This window comes from Teleopsis dalmanni, chromosome 2 (genome assembly GCF_002237135.1).
Source record: "Teleopsis dalmanni isolate 2A chromosome 2, ASM223713v2, whole genome shotgun sequence".
NCBI lineage: Eukaryota > Metazoa > Arthropoda > Insecta > Diptera > Diopsidae > Teleopsis > Teleopsis dalmanni.
In genome coordinates, this window is record NC_051847.1 from 27186014 (window position 1) to 27205990 (window position 19977).

A 19977-nucleotide genomic window follows, 5' to 3' on the forward strand; every position below is an offset into this window, starting at 1 on the left:
CACATAGATACATCCATATTTAAAGGCTTAACCCGGCACAGATGAAATGCCTGTACACATAATTTGCCACATAAATACGAAGTTGCAGTTTTCGGCGTGAAAATTCTTATTAATTTACATGTTTCTCGTTCAATAGCTCTGCTTTACTCATGATGGTCATTTTAAAATACAGTGAAATGTCGCTAAAAATTACACACTCAAAAATATCTCACAATAAAGTTGGTACATTGCATGCGGTTTTCGATCGGTAAAGGTAGGTAGGTAGGTTGAAGTGGCGGCCTTGTTTCCAAAAAGCCCGCTTGAGCTCAAATGATGGTGAAATCTGATACCACAGGAATAACATTGCTACGTACATAGATTTAAGTCACTATACAGCCAATGCCGAAAAAGGTAATGACTCCCCCACTCCCCCAACCTGACAGTTCTATAAACTTGGCCAAGTACCTAACATTACAGGATGACAGCTCAGTCAAATCGGTTAGAAAAGGGGATCCGAAGATTTTTAATCTTCTTTTAGCTAAAGAAAGACACTAATACAATGAAGGACACTGAGAATGAGAAGGAGCACGGTCTCCTTCTAATTCTCAGAACCACAACCTCAATAAAAATCATTTTAAGGTAGACCCAGTGTCATAACATACCTTCCTCTTTCGCAATATCCCGTCAGCATAGATACCGTGGTGCTAAACAGGTTCAGCTTTTGTTGAAGTAGCTGACTAGTTCGTTTCTTCTCTAAATTAGGCCAAGTATTGACTAGATATCTGACGATGGTGTTCATCAGCCCAGTATTGCTGAAATGTATATACGGAGATGCTGACGAAGACACCAGGTCGACCCAGTCTCATAACATGTCTTCCTATTTCGCAATATCCCGTCAGCACAGATACCGTGGTGCTAAACAGGTTCCGCTTTAGTTGAAGTAGCTGACTAGTTTGTTTCTTGTCTGAATTATACCAAGTATTGACTAGATATCTGACTGTGGTGTTCATCAGCCCAGTATTGCTAAAATGTATATACGGAGATGCTGACGAAGACAACGCTGAGCACACCATCTTCAAATGCAACAGATGGAACACCGCAAGAATATCACTTAAAATAATAGTCGGTGAAATAAACGTTGAAAACATCATAACAAAAATGATGCTATCTGAAGAAAACTGGACCACCATAGACCGATCATACTTAAACAGAAAAAATATGATTCAAAAAATGGCCTAAAAACCTAAGCGAAAAAGAGAAAAACAAATAAACCTAAGAGAAGCTTGTACGCTAACGTTCTAACAAAGAAAAACAAAAAAATTTATATTGGAAAATCAACATTCCTGAAGACATACTTCAGGATAGGGTCCATCCTGGAGTATTCGTGATAAAGTTCCAGTATGTAAACGGTCTGGTACATGAGGGAGATTGTTTTTAGTCCGTGCAAACAGAGCATACAACTATTGTGACGATATAGTGACGAAGCCATTTAACGATATAGTGACGATGCGTCAGCCATTTTTAAGTCTCCTTTCCGCAAAAACAAAAAAAAAACATCAAGTGATCGTTTCGCATTGTTCTTCCACTTTAGCTTATTTAGTTTTCTCTTTATTGTATAAATCGCAACATAAGTTAAACAAAAAAATATTTATAATGATCAAAAATATATAATTTTATTTATTGAAAATAAAAGTAATAAAAATTATATATAGGTATGATTATCTCTCTATATAGAAAGTACTGTACTACTCATATGTCGCACACACGTAATGCCTACAAAGATATGCGAATTATGCTAGCATCGATATATGCATGAAAAATGTCCTCGTACATTTAACATAATTTTTGTTTTAAAAATTTTTTTTCTTCCTCAGCTCTGGACTTTTTATCCTTCCTCAACTCAGCTTTTTCATTAAGTGCTACCAATTTTGGCCGTTGGCAACCAAAAATCTGTTGATGCGCATTAATTATTAACTTTGTTGTTTCGGTGGAATATTTACACTTCACTTACTGAAATATGTTGATCAGATATTTTAAACCGATTGTTTCGTTAAGACTGTAAGTGACGTTTAGTGTTCAGCAAGTAAACTTTTAAAAATGCAGGAAACAAATTTGCCATCACTTTAAAATATTGACAAAAAATCATTTAACGCAATGAATTAAAAAAAAAAATTAAACAGTAATTTTTTATATATACCTATGTAATATATATACTACTTTAGAGCAGTTAACAACATTTATATTTTAAAATTTAATGTTAAGAATACCAAACCGAAAGTAACCCTTAATAAGAACTTCATTACAAAATATTTTCTTACTTTGATTGGTTTAGATTATTACAGTGACATAAGAGATCCATTTTGATTTTTATAAATCTAAGAGCACGTAAATATTCCTCTTAGATTTCCTTTTAATATTTCAGGATCCGACTTCGAATATTAAATGAAGCGTAAGATGTTCTTCAAAGTAAGGTGTTGCAATTAAGATCCTTTAGCAAGTTAGTTTGTAGCATGTTTGTGACCAATGACAAAGCAGATCAGACGTTTCTAACCAACATGTAACCAATGCAATGTACCGCTTGTGTGACACATTGATTATTTGTCAGGGCAAAGGATTGTCAATACAAATATGGTTGAACGTTTCTTTAAGTAGTACAGAACTAAAGTAATTAGCAGGTTAACTGACCAGTCATCATGGTCTCTGTTTTTATCTGAATAAGTTCGGTCTGTCTAAAGAGATAGTATGTCGTCTTCCTTGGCGATAGATGAGACCTTTTATCATATTGTGTGTGACTGTCCGTCTCTGATCTGAAGCAGGAGAAGATTACTGGGCCGAGAGTTCTAAACTCCGTAAGGATATTCTCAAATGAATACTTTTGCTTTAATTCCACAGCTTGGCACAGTTAACAGCACAAAGGATCAGTAATTAATGGTAAAAATTTCTGCTTGAAATTTGGAGAGCAGTTACGAATGTAACAAGATTAACAAATCCATATGTTCGCGGAATATATTCCAGATCCTGTGCCTATATCCATCTTTGACTACTGAACTTGACTACTACTTGACTACTTTGAATAATAAACATTTTTAAATTCGATTTTTTAATATGTTTTTGATATATCGTATATTATTAACAACAATATTATAAATTTGTGCGAATCGAATATAAAATATTTTATGTTAAATTAAAATAATTATTTTTTATATATATAGTTTTAATTGGTTTTTTTGATGTTTCTTTGAAATTAATTTAATGTACATATAGGTCATACTTTGACCCATCATGATTTCATCAGTTCCAATTTGACTGAGATTTTTTTATGAACTCTACCAATAAACAAAGGCGTGTACTCACGAATCGTATTTAAAGAACATTTGACACAATTATTCAATGAAGATATATAAGAAGAAAATAAAAATACTGATTTATTAACGAAGACTATTTATTTTATTTATTCATTGAAATTCGAGTATCTCATGTGGCTTCGAAATTATTAATCCAATAGGAAAACTTTCTTTCTATACTCATACCGTTTGATGTGAAATTCATTTCAAAACTGCTTATAGCGAAAATATTTAAGAAGATTTATTTTTCTTCTCAATTGAAAGACATTGAAAAATGAATAAATTTTAATATAATCACCCAAAATTGTCTAATCTGAGGATTATCCTTAATGATAAGAAAAAAATAAAATTTGCTAAAAATTTTCTTATTTCAATTTGTTTTGGCAATGTATCAAAATGAATTTCATATGAATTTCCCCACCAAACCAATGACGCATTAAATAACTTATAAATTTCATGTCAAATACTTGACATTTGATTAATTGAAATTGACTTTGAATTGGTACAATGAAAAACTTCAATACTGAAGTCGCTTAGAAAGTGGCTTGCAGAACGCACAAATCATTGACTACAGGAAGTGAAAGGCAATAAGCAGGCTTAACTTCTCTACTCCGCACACTATCCTGTATCCTGTAATGTCTCATCATGCATAGGTTGGGTTTTCCTATTCATCCTCTTGCTCTGCATTTAAATGGTAAAATGGTATCATTGAGGTCTGGTGTTGAGTGTACATATGTTTGCAGTAAAGATGAAACTATGACACCAGTAAATGACACGGAAAACCACATGACACGACACATGTCGCGCTGAAGAGAATTGCAGAGGCAAGTTCAAGTCAAAATGTCAACAGAACATCATCATTTCTGATCAGAATGGCGCAAAAGTTGATAATGCAGCAAACAAACACGCAGAAAACAATATAAACAATATAAGAAGTAGCAAGAAGGAGGCTGCTCCATATTAGCAATATTTAGCTAACTCAAGGTGGGGTATTGTTGTTGCTCTAATAGTTATTATTGTTGCAGAATGGTGTATGGGATGGTGTATGAGAAAGCTAACAAAAAGTTTTTAAGATAAATATTTGCACGACGAGACATACACCCCGTCGTGGTGCAAAAGCTTATACGTATATCCACTAATGCATTTCAATGTCTTCTGCTATGATTCAGGACGGGTGTTTCACTTCAGCCAGTTTGACAAGTAAAATTGTTACTTTCAGATAAGACATCTCCTGCACACAATACAAACTTCAAAGCACTCCTGTTCGGAGTCAGTACAGTGGTAAAAAGTAATTGTTAAAAAGATTTCTTTTCCAACTTCCAACTTCCATTCCATTCTATTTTGTTAGTTGATTTTTATTAGTTTGCTGCAGTGAAAGCAAAAGTTTTGAAATTGTTTTCTATACTTTTTTATTTGCTGTTGCTGCCAGTGGGGTTACTGAAGCGTATGTTTTACAAGTCTATTAAGTTCATATCTTATCTTCTGCTGACAGTTATTTTCTTATGTAATTTTCAAGTTACCCGTACTTCTGCACTGCACTGCTGATACGTTAAGTAGGCGTTTCCTACGCAAGTCGCCCAAATGTCGCGCACCACCCGAAATGCGTGCTCTGCAGGGTGGCAGGAAGCACGGTCAAGTATGAAAAAGCAATAAATGACTAACATATCAATCATTAGTTAACAATATTATTGAAAACGTTTAAGGACATTTGTTAAAATAAAACTTCAACTTCAATTTAATCGCAGGGATGCAATATAGCCGTCAGATTCGCTATACCGAATACTAATCACATTTGAGTTTAATTTTTGTTTGGTTTACAAATAGTTTTCCTGTGTTTAACTACCAACACACTTCACTCACTTCACCGAGTAACAAATTGTCAAAACTTATATTTAAATGATTGTCACTTAGTTCAAAAAATATCTAAACACAAATGTTCTTTAAATTTTTCCTGCTTAAGCGTTGGTTTTTATGTCCTGCTGCGGGGCACTTAAGTCGCTAATAGCGAAGAATGGATTCTCGAGCATCTTTACTGTGAAGCTAAGAAACGTTTTAAGCGGAAAGAAGATTCACTTTATCAGTGCTGCTCATGCGGTTGCCGACTACATCGTCGCCTACATTGTTGCGACATCTTTGTGAGTTCTCTTTGCGGGAATAGGTTTCTAGTTGCGAGGAAATAGAAGTATAACTAACAAACAATTTAATTTAATTTTCACTTGCATTTAAGAAAAATTATAGCTGCACTTAAGTTACACTGAACAAAATAGTGCATATTTTATTTTAAAACGAAATGCAGTCTACACTCAACTTTTTTTGTCAACTTTATTAATAAAAATAAATATGATTCTATGCTATTTTGTCAACCTGTTGGTTTAAGGGATTTGTAAGACCTCTTATAATTTCGTTGATAAAAATAGATTTAATCAACAACAAACGGGCATATAAGCCGGTTAGTAAAAACATTTCTTTTATAAAAATTGACTTAACCTATAACAAGAGTAAGTATGAGCAAGTTACTGAGATAATATTATTAAGAAAAACATTTATAACCAATAATAAGAGAACATTTAAGTTCCCTTATTTATCGATCCATATGCTTAGAAAGCTACTAAACTGTCTTAACAGCATAATTTCCTTTACTTCAGCTATACCGCGAGTCAGCTAGAAAGTGTTTTATTCGGTACCAGCAGGTCGTTATGGTGGCGATACTTCCCACTGACAACATCAACATCAATTTTTTAATCGGGCTGCCTGGCTTACGGTACTGAATGCAGCCATAGACGACTCACGTTTGTTAGCCAACTAAAAAAGTAAGTATTCCAAACCGATTCATATTCATTTCAGCTTTCATCATGCTACTTCAATCTCATCATTCAGTACTCAGTCAAACTCTCAGCTTTTATCTTATATTTTTTTTATAAAAAAAGCTCTTGCCGTATTTAAATGGGCTCAAGTATTGACTGTCCATGATAGTGTTTCCATTGTTAGACTACTCTACCTATCTATCATCACTGAAGCATTTCTTTCACTTCACTTATATCTCAAATCACGTATTCAGAGCTCCTTACCAAATTCAAATGCTCCTAAATAGTCATAAAACCCACTATAAGCGACTATCCAGTGTAAAATAAATTTATTTAGTGCATCTGTACAATTGTACTCTTTGATAGCTAAGAGGTTTCTGCAGAGTCCCATCCATCTTACTGACTAATTTGTGTATTCCTCATAAGCTTCGTGATTATTCCATGACTGATCTAAGATCTGCGTAGCGCCCCGTGTAGTTAGTGACTACTCTGCCATTAGATAGCGCTAAGTAGGACAGCCTGTCGGTTTTCACAAATAGCATCAGGGCACTGTTCCTTATGTATTTTTTGACCGGATCTATTCTAAGGTCTCTTAGAATGTCATTTATGCGAATGTCTCATGACACTTTGAAGAGTATTTGGAGAGCTTGACTTTGAGCAACTTGTACCTTCTGGATAGTAGTATCGGCAGTTTTGTTATACGCGACACCTACATAAAGTAGTGCTGGACTAATTATCTGACTGTAGATCAGCTTTTTATTCTTCGCGCTAAAGTTGTTGTGTTTGAAAAGTGGTTGTAAACATTGTAAGCGTGAATCGTATGTATTTAATGCTGTCCTCCCAAGCAGATATCTACCGCAGATATTCATGACACAGATTTTGTTTTAAAATCTCAAGTCATTGTACGTAATCTGACAGGTATTCAGTTCACTGAGTTGTAGAATCCATAGCCCGAACTATGTTTAGTTTAGGAGTCATCTTTGAACCAGAAGTTTTATTGAATATATTTTCTTCCCACTCCATTTTGTCTGGCATAAAGGATATTGATTTCACGTTATTAATATATTGTGGAGTCTTGTGATCTGACGCTATCTCAAAGAACCTGGATTATTTTAGCCAGATGGATAGCTGTCTACAAGTATGCAATATAAATTAAACTTTTAATTGAGGGTACGAGCGAACTTTCTTATATGTAATGATAGAGAATATAAAACAAATTTATAATTGTTTTGAATACAATTTCCTTCTGAGTAATATCTTTTCATGTTACAAGATTCAAATATTTTTTTATGTGTATTTTTAACACAATGTTGCTTAGATTACAACAATCTCATTACATTCCCATTTAACCTGCGAAAAATGAATGAAGAGTCTTGTAATTTCCATTTGCTGATATTTGCGCAATTTTTCAACAAAAAACTTCTTTTGTAAAAAACTAAACAAATGCAGACAGAAAGGGAAGCAATCTCGTGTACACTATGAAATGCTTAACGGTGCACATTACAGAGCATTGTTTGCCATATTTCTGAGTTACGTTCTTATTTTTAGTGTTGTATAGCACGACGATCCAAAGATTCGCACAAATACAAATAAATTCGGCAACACGCCTTGAAGTATGCTTTAGTTTGTATTATTCTTCTCTTTTACTACTTGTGCGCCATCCTTATAACTTCCAAAACTAAATCAAGCCACTGCTGTGCATCAGTCTATGGCACATGCTGTGCATAGGTACAACAAATGTTGCATGCAACTCTGAAAGGGTTGCCATTATAAAGGCAATTGTTACCGCCACATTGCAACGGACTGTTGAACTTTATTGTGCAATGCGTCGCAAGAATTCACTCCTGCGCTATTCGCTTAGTTTCCTCGCTGTTGGCGGTAATGATGATAATGATGATAATGATAATGTTGATAATGATGATGGCACAAATATTGAGTCCCTGGCGTGAAAACTTTGCAGACACTCCATGCGAAGTGCTCGCACAGTGACTAAAAATATTTTTTTGTTTTAAAATGTTGTTAACAATAATGTTGATTAGTGTTGAAATAATTTGAAATATGATTATAAGGTTAGCTTCTTGAAGGATACAGAAAATTTTAATATTTCTGTGATGACAAATTTGTATACATTAAAATATAAAAACAATTTATTTACCGATTACTTTACTCTACTTCATCTATTTTTAAAGTAACAGTTTTAGTTAGTTTAATCAAAATCTTATTAGGTTTCTGGAATAGACCCTTTCTTACTTAAAATTCCTCATCCTTGTACCAATAATAAATACTTTCTTAAAGAACCAAAACACATTCTATTGATGTTTTGTAATTTATCACCTTCATATTTTATTCTTTTAATTATTGAATAAATTCTTATCTTGGCTTTTGGAGCAAATAAAACTTTATCAGAATTTCCTCATAATAAACTTATTTACTCAGTTGTTAGAGACATGTATTGTTCTTGTCCGCATTTAGTGGTTTCCGTCTGTTAACCTGATCATTAGAAGAACCTAATCATTGGTCTTTTTACCGGAAATTCGTATTATCTATGCTATATGCTATATATATATGCTATATATGCAGCAGGGTTAGAGAATTGCAGGGCATAATTTGTATCTAAATTGAGTTAAAATTTCTGTAGTACAAACCTTAGGTTAAAATTTTCACACTAAGTGCTAAATTTTTGCATAATGAGTAGTGATGGTCTGGCTCAGTACTGGAAAAAGTTTGTCTACTTTGTTCTTGCAGTGCATATAAAATCTAAAAGCTTGCATATTTAATAAAAGAGTGCTGTTCACATTTATCATAGTAGTTGAAAATTTCAGTAACAATAATAATACTGAACATTTTAAAACATAAAATTCAAGTCCTAAGGGTTTGGTTGTAATTTTTATTTACCACGAAATCAACTGTGTTATTGCTTGTGAAAGAAGATTGCATTTAAGATTGAATTTAATTCAAGATTAAACTAAAACATTCAATGTATTTCGAGTATGTAAAGTATAAGAAAAAATATATTATAATTAAAAATAATAATATAAAAGTAGTATTATAATATGATGATAGTACATAACTTTACACTCTCCTCCTATATCACTCTAAATTCTATTTTTTACTTTGTGTCTCCAAGTTCTCATCTATGAGAAACTGTGACATTGGAGCCGTCATTAAAGGACACATGTTCTTTATCCGATATGTGATGCTCAGCTAGGTAGTTCTTTCGCTTGGACAGTCTATCAACATATATTTTGATGTCTCATTATCTTCTCTACAAGTTCCATTAGAGCAGATTCTCAATTTAGTAAGGCTATGACTCAACCTACAGTACACTCTCAGAGGTTCTGAAATTAGTCTTAAGTTGGTTTTATTTAGCTGTATAGAATCCCCTAATTGTTTCGGGTTTTAAATCCCTATAACTGATTTGGATATTGATAACCCTATCAGGTAATTCCAGTATAATTTTTTGTACTTCTCCTCATCTTTCCAAATGAGAATAATCATACTTATCGCATACCATTTCCATGCATTGCAGTATTTTTCTAAGTCCAACTTCCAAGTAGTATTGAATCCTAATTCCAGAAATTTATTTCGTCATCCAATAAATTGTGGTATTGAATCTACTTTTCAAAGTTCTATTTCTAAATTTGATATGAAATGCTTAGTAAGGTATTTCTCCTGCTTATGCCTCAAGGCTGCGGAAACTCCACAGCATGTATTATGTAGTCCCATACTCATTCCTATAATACCATTCATTCTTTTATAGTGAGTTCTAGCTCTGTAAGCAGATAATTCAATCTACAGTGTCCTGTCGGAAGTTCTAAAATTAGTTTCAAATTGTTTTGATTTAGTTGTATACAATCTATAAATCGTTTTAGATTAAATTTACTTATAAGTGATAGCAATTGTGAAAGCATTGACAGATTATTCCAGTATTTCTTTGCAAATGAGAATAATCATCTTTAACGTAAAAAGAAAAGGTATTTTTGCTGTCTCCACAGATTGCATTATTTTTTAAAGTCCGACTTTTAAGCATTATGTGTGTCTCCTCTTCTTTCCGAATAAGATTTATCATGCCTAATGTAAAACCAACTATGTATATATTTTATGAGGATTAATATTATATTTAGAGAGGATTAAAATTTTTTTTTTTGATTCCTTGTCTTTCTTTAATCACTAAAAATGTCGTCTTCGAGTCGTCTTCATGGATTACAGTATTTTTTCAAGTCCGACTTATCAGTTTGTTGTGTGTCTCCTCTTCCTTCCGAATGAGATTTATCATGCCTAATGTAAAACCAACTATATATTTTTAGAGGATTGATATTATATTTAGAGAGGATTAAAATTTTTTTTTTTGATTCCTTGTCTTTCGTTAATCCCTGAAACTCTGCTATATTCATCTGTTTGATTCCATTCATATATTTAGAGAGAAATGCTAATGCTTAATATTGTATATAAAACTATATATGCGCAAGTATGTTACAGCTAATCACTGGAATTGATCTGATATGATCTCCTTTAATAATGTATATAAAAGTCGATATATGGAAGTATATTAGGGTTAATTTTTCATATTGTGTTGGATTTATTTATTTGGTTATATATTTTTTTTAAAGAAACCAAATTCATTTCTTTATTGTATAATAACATATATGAAAGCATATATCTATCGTATGTGTTAGAGTAAACTGAATCCTTTAAAACCATTTATTAAAAAAAAATATACATTATAACCTATAAATTAAAACCTTTACTGCCAAAAAAGTTACATATATCCTTAAAAGACACAATTTTTCTACCAATTGGGATTTAGGTATAAGTCATTTAAAACCAACAATAAACAATCCTTAAGAACATAAATTTTGATTTCAAACATTCCTTACACTCGTCCAATTGGAAGCAGTAAAATAGTTTCAAGGTTCGAATATCTTTAAGGATGTTTTGAATAGTGTCCAATTTTTGTAAGTTTTATGGATAAGCTATGGTCAACCAAAACACATTTTCCTTGTGGTAAATTGGGTAGGGTAGGTTGGTGTAAAAAAGAACCTTATTGCAAAATTGTTGCAGAAGTTTTTCCTCTATGCTTAAGTAATTCTTGATTTCAAGCCAAGATAAATTTCAAAGATGTTTCGTGGCAAAAGTGTTGCTAAACTCTTGTTCAAGTCCAATAAAACTATGTACACAAGTAATGGATTGGATACGTATGTGTAGCTGTTAGCTGTTCTTCACAGTGTAGTACATAGAGTCCTTCTTAATGATAACTTTCGCTTCATTAAATTTAACCCGAAATGGGTAACAGCAAAAATGAGAAATCACGAGCGTCTTGACCATGGGTTTTTAGGTTGAAGTTCACACAAACTTTACCATATCAAACACACACTTTATTGGTTAAAGAATTTATAGTAAATGGTATCCATTTTTTTTTTACACGATAAGAACCAAGTAAAAAATCTAAGGACGATATATACACGAGCATTGTTAAGTCAACGTTGTCTATTTTATAAATAAGGCCAAGGATTGGTGCGATACAAACTTTTAACACTAACAAATCTGTTGATTATGTTTTCTCTCTAGTAGTAAAGTTATTGTTATTAGTTCAATGTACATGAAAATGACCGTAATCCTTGCATGAGCACTTATACATCTACTTTGGCATAATTTTCTATTACATTTTCCTTGGCACTTGGATTTTCCTGTGCTCAAGTTAAGTTGTCAGATATTATCTGCTGTTTTGTTATGACTCTTGTGGATGTTGTTGTTGCTGCTTTCGTTACTTTTGTTGTAGTTGTTGTTGTTATTATTTAGTTGAGCTGAGCATTATCGTCAATGTAACGATACTTTTTCATCACAATATTGGCAAAAGTGAGGGTCAAAGTGTCATGAACCGCATCTATGACATTGTTAAACATTGATGGTTGAGATTATCTTCTGGTTTGGTTTACTTTATACTAGACCTTCAGTTGTTATATTAAATTTTTATATTCAAGAACATAGTTTTTTAATATTACTTTCGGATTTTAAGTACAACTCTTCAATTTAAGTTTTCATTTTTAACATTACTTAAATGTATATTTAAATATATATAAAGATAAATAGGTTATAGATAAATATTACTTAAAATTTGCTCACAACATTTCACTCTAAGTTTAAAAAAGTTAAAAGTTAACACTTCACTCTAAGTTAATTAGTTAGAGAAATTATAAGACCCTTGAAGAATTAATAATACGTTTAAGACTACTTTTTGTTCTGTTACTTACAATACAGGCTTCTTAGAAGATATTATGTGAGTTCGCAGTTCTTTCACTTAGTTATGTGCCGTGAGGGGTGAACACTACGGTGTTCTCAATACACATTTCTAAATAATGCAACGAAAGACGCCACATTGGAAAGAATTCCTCGAGTACTAATTGACGTTATATGTGTGGATATAACTAGACCATGTCAAGGCAAAGGTCCATCTTAGCTTCTTTAAAGCTTTACAGCTTCACTCATGAGTTAAACATAAAACCTCTTACATTTACAATATTTGGTGCTATTAATTAATGTTTATAAACGTTTTCTTTTCAAAACATCTGCGCAATTCTAAACTGAAATTTGAAGATTGGATATTTTTTGCGTGGGCTGTATACCCTTTAACTCAGAACTTTAATCCCTCCTGTTATTCCCTTTTTTTTAGACAATATATTGCGTACATTAGGTATAAATAATATCAAGTAGATATTAGTTTGCGAGTACAGGATCCAGCTCTTAACGCACTATTTCTTATAATTTGGATTTTTGTTCATCTCATCACACACGATTGTAATACCACCTATATGTTAACCTGTCAAAAATATCAGAAGGAAAATGATGCTATTTGAAGAAATTTGAATCTTGAAAATGAATAATTTCATAGAGATAAACGAGTCCTGGTCATTAATGGACAACAAATACAGGGTCTCTACCTTGTATTATTCTCAATAAAATTCCGAGATAGATACGGTCTGGCATTCGAGGGGAATTGTTTTAAGTCTGTCTATATCGGTTGTACTACTATTGTGACGCTTTAATGATAACGCGTTACGCATTTTAAATATCCTCGTATTACAAGCTCCTGGATCATTGTAGTGTTCATTAAGAAAGCCACAGTTCGTTTGAAAGTGAGTGAATTATTTGGCAGGAATATGTACACACTATCAGATAATCAAACTGCTTTAAAGTCCTTGATTTTAGTTCAATTTATACCTAGGACGGCTTTTGTGTGCTACACTTCTCTTTAAAGAAATGTTAACGCAGCTCAATATTTTTCTAATCTGGGTCCTGCATAGAGACTATTTCGCAACTACAAAGCAGACGATTTTACCAGTAAGGGTGCTATAGGAACTCACTCGGAACACCTAAGCAATCTGAGCATGTCGTTAATATTATGGAAATTATTATTGAGTTCTTTCTGTGTTGAACTTTTTAAGGCACCTGTATGCAATTTGACGATTTTCCACAAAATGGAAATCCAATACACTCATTGAGATGTCCCGTAGAAATATCAGTGTTATGGTATGTTTGCTTACAGGTCATTACAGATTATGAAACCATACTATAAGACTAACTCTCCCAATCAATCGTACCTATCGCAGCTATGGGGAAGACGATGAAAGTGTCTGTCCTTTATTTTGTCTTTGCCCAGCTCATGCACGGTGGCGATTCAACACTTTATGACCTCCCCCCCTTCCTTGAGAATCTTGATCAATTACAAGACCTCTCACTAAACAGCATTCTATACTTCGCCAGAGGTTTTAAATGGTTTTAAACCTTGAGATTCTTTACTATATGGCAACACAATCGTCCAATAGGCCTAAGTGGTTCCCCTAGGGATCGCCGGCATCACTAAACTTAATTGATTAGAACATTGATCCTGAATTACCACAAAATATATTTCGTGCTACCTTTTGGGTTAGAATTGTGCTCCTAATTTCAACTTCACAACAATTTTTGGTATTAAACATCTCGTTACTCTTTCAACATTTATCTTTATGACTTCAGGTCATATTTATTCCTTCACTTACCGAAATGTTAGTAAGAAGAACACTAATTGTTGAGAGAAAACATGTCCTCTTCCAAACCCAGTCCAGTGACAGTGCATATTTGTAATGTACACGAATATTTTTGCTTGCGGCATTTTCTAGTCAAATTTTTGCCCTCAGCATAAATGCGACATTTCAGTTTCAGTTTTTGCGGCCGCAATGTTGGCATACAGCCATTTTATAATATCCTTCAACAGCTTTCAAGCCAAGATCCTTGTCACTTTAGTGCAAGTTTTGGACACTCCACAACTTACTCATGTTGGATTTTGGAGCTCGTGTTGCTTTGTGAAGATATTGTCACTGTTGTCCTTTGGCTCCATTGCCATTGTTCACATTTCTCAACATTATGAGCTGCGTTTTGGTTATTTGCAGCTTGCCGTTTGCCGTTTGCCATTTTGCTGCAGTTTGGTGGTTAGCGTTTGTTTAGAGTGTCCCTGTCAAGTAATTGTGACACTTGTGCTCAAAAATGCACAAGTCTTTTCATTTCTGAGCTTATTAAGGTCCAGCATTATGAAGTATGCAGGTCGAGAGTTGAATTTATGGCGACAAAAATTTGAAACTCGGAAATGTGTTCTGCACTCAAGAACGCATTTGCTAATTTCGGGGAATGGACTTAACATGTAAATTTACTGAGATGAGTGACATAAAATTAAAAAAATTAATTAGCAAAATATAAATGTACTAAATTTTGTTGTGATTATTTCGGAGCTTAAAATTCTCTACGAAGACAGACGATATGACATAAGCCATTATATTATTTTAATTTACTCAAATGTATAAATAACTTAATATGTGAAAGAGGGAAACAAAACCCACTTGAACACTGGAGAACCCAAACAGGCATGTGGCAGTCAAGAAGATGCATTGACGCTATTCTTAACCTTAGCAGAAACGATATTATTATTAAAAGTTTAAGCGCGAAATCGCCTAACAGCCTAGAGTCCCATTGTACCTGTCTAACTATTGATTACACAAAACCTCTTAAAGCTTTGTGATTAAAGTCTAGAACTAAATCTAGAGAAGAGTTCTTAATTTGTTCTGATGACAGAAGTTCCATATAAAACAAGTTTCTTCTAAGCGTTATTAAAGCTGGGAACTTACAAAGAATATGCATGGTAGTTTCCTCATCTTCGAGGCATTATCTGCATTCCGAATTAGCAAATAGTTGTACTTGACGAAGCTGATATTTTAGTCCATACTGAGCTGTAAAGAAACCCGTTAGTAGCCTTAAGTTACATTTTCAGAATTTAAGGATGTATTTGTAGGAGTACGGTGATATCAGTGCTTTGCTTTGTCTAAGTCCTGGGAAGCTTTCCCAGTATTCCAGCCGTATGTGATTTTCCCGTACTTGATTATCCTCTTTATACTGGCCCAGTTTATCCTGTATCCTGGTTGAGATCCTGTCAATGTCGTTTTTGATGCAGTTCTGGGTAGCTAATCGGCTTTTTCATTTTCCAAAACTCCCCTGTGACCCGGAACTCAGTAATAGCAGAAATGATATTAAAATCTACACTGATTTTCTCACAGAACACTGTAGACTGTTGACTCAATTACCACTTGAAGAATATAGGTGCGTTAGAAAGTGACTCTGTCATGCGGAGAAAGAAACAACAGAACATATTCTGTATAACTACACAGCGACGGCAAGATATAGACTTAACTACCTTGGAAGTGGGATCTTGGTCTCAAATCAAATAGGTAAAATCAAGCCCACAGCAATTACGTGAGCAATTACGTGTAAATAGTCTAGAATTTTTTAGTGTGGATTTTAGGATACAATAGTTCTTTTAGGTCGGGATGCATTCATAGCCTATATTATTTAATAATAATAATCTAATAGTTTTGGAACATGACCTTTTTTCAACTAAAGGTTATTATGTTGAAGCTGTTTTGAGCCAGTGCACTTAAGCACTTTTACTCTTTCTTAATTCGAGATATTTTCAAAACCCCACTTTACACCTTGACTAGATTATTGTTTATCACTTCATCAAACAAAGCAATAATTGACCTCAGATCTGCATATCTCCAAGAGGAGCATGTAATCATTTTGAGATTTGGTTATATAGTGAATAGTGTTAACTTTATTTCCTGAGTTCAGATTTTGGAATCTTTTTTTCTTTGTTTCAAGAAGAAACAAGACATGACAGTGGATCTTATTATCAATGTATGTATGTCAGAATTCGTATTGTAAACTCAAAATTCATCATCAAACACGTTTTGTAATTAATCCGTAAATTTCTAGGATTAGGGATACCAATAGGAACTCGTTTCTGTATCAAAATCTGTATATTTTATGTCAACCTATATTTTATTTAGTGTTAATTCCTTTCCATTGTCGCTCTTAAGGTTCACATATCAAAAACTGATGTTCCGGTGACTGATACGACTTGCTTATTCCATTTTTTTAACATTTGTACATTTTAATGCCATCATAAATCACTTAAGTAATTCCGCAAAACAATTTCAACAATGTAGGATATGAGTTACATGTGTATAGTATTTCTGCAAAATAACCCAAACGTATGATTTAATTCATTAAAAAATAAGTTAGTCATATTATTTTTTTAATTGTACAAATTCTCCATTTTGTTTTTCTGCAGTTTGATTTCATTTCCAGGAACTGCACTTGCGGAAAACGTCATGCGAGACGTGTTCATTTGATTCGCGTGCAACTGGTGCCGCATGCGAAGACAATTATTTTGAATTGTTTGAAGGGAAATGGAAATGGAAATGAAAACTCAACGCAAAACAAGGAAAACACGAACTGAACTGAACTGGACTAAACTCAACCGAACTGAGCTGAACTGAACTGAAGGGAAACTATCGGAAAATGACTGACACAATTACTACACAAGAATAACAAATAACCGGGCTCGTTTAGTTGTAATTTTCTTAATGATCGCGTATGCACAATCGCGTTTATCTACAAATAAAACAATTGAATGGCATTTTAATCCTTCAAATTATCCTCATGAATTTGTGAATTTGTCAGCACCTCAACATTGTACATTTATTACCCGAACACCGAGAGTCCAGTTATGGACGCCATTATCGCAAATAACAATTTTATTTAGTTGAAAAATTTCTTTATTCTCCTTGGGTCCTTTTTGTTGTTGTTGCTTTTATTCGATGTTGCCTGGTCACGTGACATGGATATTCTGTGTTGCAGCAATGTTGTTGCTGCCATTTGCCTTACTTTTATTGCTGCAACAACCATCATTGCAACGATTGTTGTGTGTTGATTATTGCATTGCAGCAATTGTCGTTGGACCGGCAACAACAACAAAAACAACAACAACAACAACAGCAACAGTAACTGCAATAGCAATAGCAATTGTAGAAGTCGGGGTTGTTGTTGCTGGGTTTCCATTTTAAATGCTGCGGACAGCAATCATTTTTTATGTCAAAGTTGACGTGAGTCCTGCCCGGTGCAAAGTTGCTTGTGGATTCCAAGTTAAATTACTGTTTGTGTCCTTTTGATTACGCAGTTATAAATTTGTTTGCGTTGTGTAAGCGCGGATAACATTTCAATTTTAATTGAGTAAATTACAGAATAAGTGCGTTGGGGTCTTCCGTTTCTACAAATCAACATGCGATATTGAATATCACAATCGTATACAGCAAATTGTTTCATGTTACTCCAATGGGTTATTTAGAAAAACGTAGACACGTAGACATGGAAAGAACATTCGGAAAGGTCAAAATTATATGGAATTTGGTCGCTCATGCAAATGAAAATTTTCGCAATTTTTTTTAAATGTCATACATTAAATCCATTAAAGTCGAAATAGTGAAATAAGTTTCAGGAAATGCAGATTTTGTGAAGTAATAATCGCTTTGTGAAAACACAAAGAAAAACCTTTCAATTGAGTTAAACTATTATGAGAGCATATTTATATAATAATTTGTAAATCGTAAAAAATATACCGAATATCATTCTTTTCATTGCTTAACATATATCTAATTTGAAACTTCTGTAATTAAAGCAATTCTCTACAATTTGCTGTAGCTAGAAAGCATCGAAAACTACAGTATAATACTTGAAACCACTAAAACCAACTCTTAGGAACGAGTAAACAAGATCTTAGCCATCAGTCTTGTGGCTGATGGATAGATTTAGTCACAGTCTTGTGGCTAAAACTAAAATCACCTCTTAAGAACGAATTAGTAAGATCTCAGCTATCAGACTGTGAAAAACGTCCAGATGAAATGGTCTTCCTGTAATCAGGAGATGAAACATAAGAGGATTAATATTCGAATTTCCACATTTATTTAACCTAGTACGCATATCATTATTTGTGGAGTTTCTGGAAAGCTTTACGTAGCTGCATTAATATATATTAACACACTTTCTACTAACTTCCAGAAACTCTAGAAGAAAAACACCCAAGAGAATTTTTATCAGTGCTTAATATTATAATAAATATGTGAGTTTTTTTTTCACACGAAAAAGAAGTTTACTTTAGATACGAACACAAAATATACCTAAAGTAAGCAACTACCTTAGTACCCAATATTATATACACTCAGAAAAATATGCTCTAATCATTTATTAGAAAAATTTTAACTCATGCTTTAAACAAGCAATAAAAACGAGCATGTGATATGGTCGAACCAATAACTTTAGTGTCTCCGTTACAGCACACTTTTCTTGCAAGCGCATTGCTTACTAACCCAATCCCGCAAATTAGAGCTCAGCATTCATGGAAATCATTTGCATCTACTGATTTATATAATGAACATAAAACATTTATTTCGGCTGATAGTATAGAACTAATTTCGAGGTCTGCATATCACTTTAGCTTACTTTACTACCAAACATGCTTTGCAATAGATTAAATTTGGACAGACTTTTGTTTCAAAGGCATTAACTATTGTTGGTAAGCAAATTCATTCTTCTTATATATATATATATATATGTATGATTTTTTTAGATTTGAAAATAACGGGTTGGAAACTCGTCACCATGCCACTGCATCCTTTGAGGATTATTAGTTCCATAGACATGTAACAGTTAAGAACGTCATTAAGTCCTTTGGAGAGATGTTTCCTAAGTGGATGGGCAATGGATAAGTACCGAATTCTCAATCTGGTAAGACTATCACAGTTACACAGAATGTGTTCTGCTGTTTCCTCTTCTTCGCAACAAAGTCTGCAGCTATCGTCTCTAGTAATACCTAGGTTCGAAAGATGTTTTTTAACTAAGCAATGCCCAATGAGAAACCCTGTGACAAGTCGAATGTCACTTCTGTTCAACATTAGTAGATGTCTAGTTCTGGCTTTGTATCGATACGGCATGGATTCTTTAGCTTGTCTGCAGGCAATTGTATTATCCCAAACAGCCTAAGCTGCTCTTTCCAGACACTCATTAATTTGAAGTTTCAAAAAACTCCATTAAGTACCGCAGAATAATTGTAGCGCAATATAATATGTGGCCGCCCCTTTTCTGACTAGTTCATCTGCTTTTTCGTTTCTCTCAAATCCGCTGTGTCCTAGTATTCATATTAATTAATTTATATAACAGCTAGAGATTATAGTTTTCCAATTGGCACCAATCCAACAAATGATTAAGGTCTCGTTTCGTTAATAAGTATGCAAAATTTTATTCAAATAGCTTCAAAATTGAGGAACTAGTTGATATTAAAACAGAGAGACGGACAGTGTTCGAAGAACTCAACTCATCGAGGTGAATGAAAAGATACGTACTTTATAGGGTCAACGATCTTTCCTTCAATACGTTACGAAAATGTTGGCATACCTATATCGCTTTAAAGAGAACATAACACTGCAACAACA

The 19977-nt window shown here is 33.4% G+C and overlaps 1 protein-coding gene across 1 annotated transcript in view; it reads left to right on the forward strand.

Annotated features, from left to right (window-relative positions):
- The window catches only part of LOC119674180 (protein windpipe-like), a 53517-nt gene extending 45441 nt beyond the window's left edge, over positions 1 to 8076 (forward strand). The window contains exon 4 of the mRNA XM_038085304.1: positions 7903 to 8076. Within this exon, the coding sequence (XP_037941232.1) occupies positions 7903 to 8076 (174 nt within the window). The remainder of the gene's footprint in view (positions 1 to 7902) is intronic.
- The last annotated feature ends 11901 nt before the right edge of the window (positions 8077 to 19977 follow it).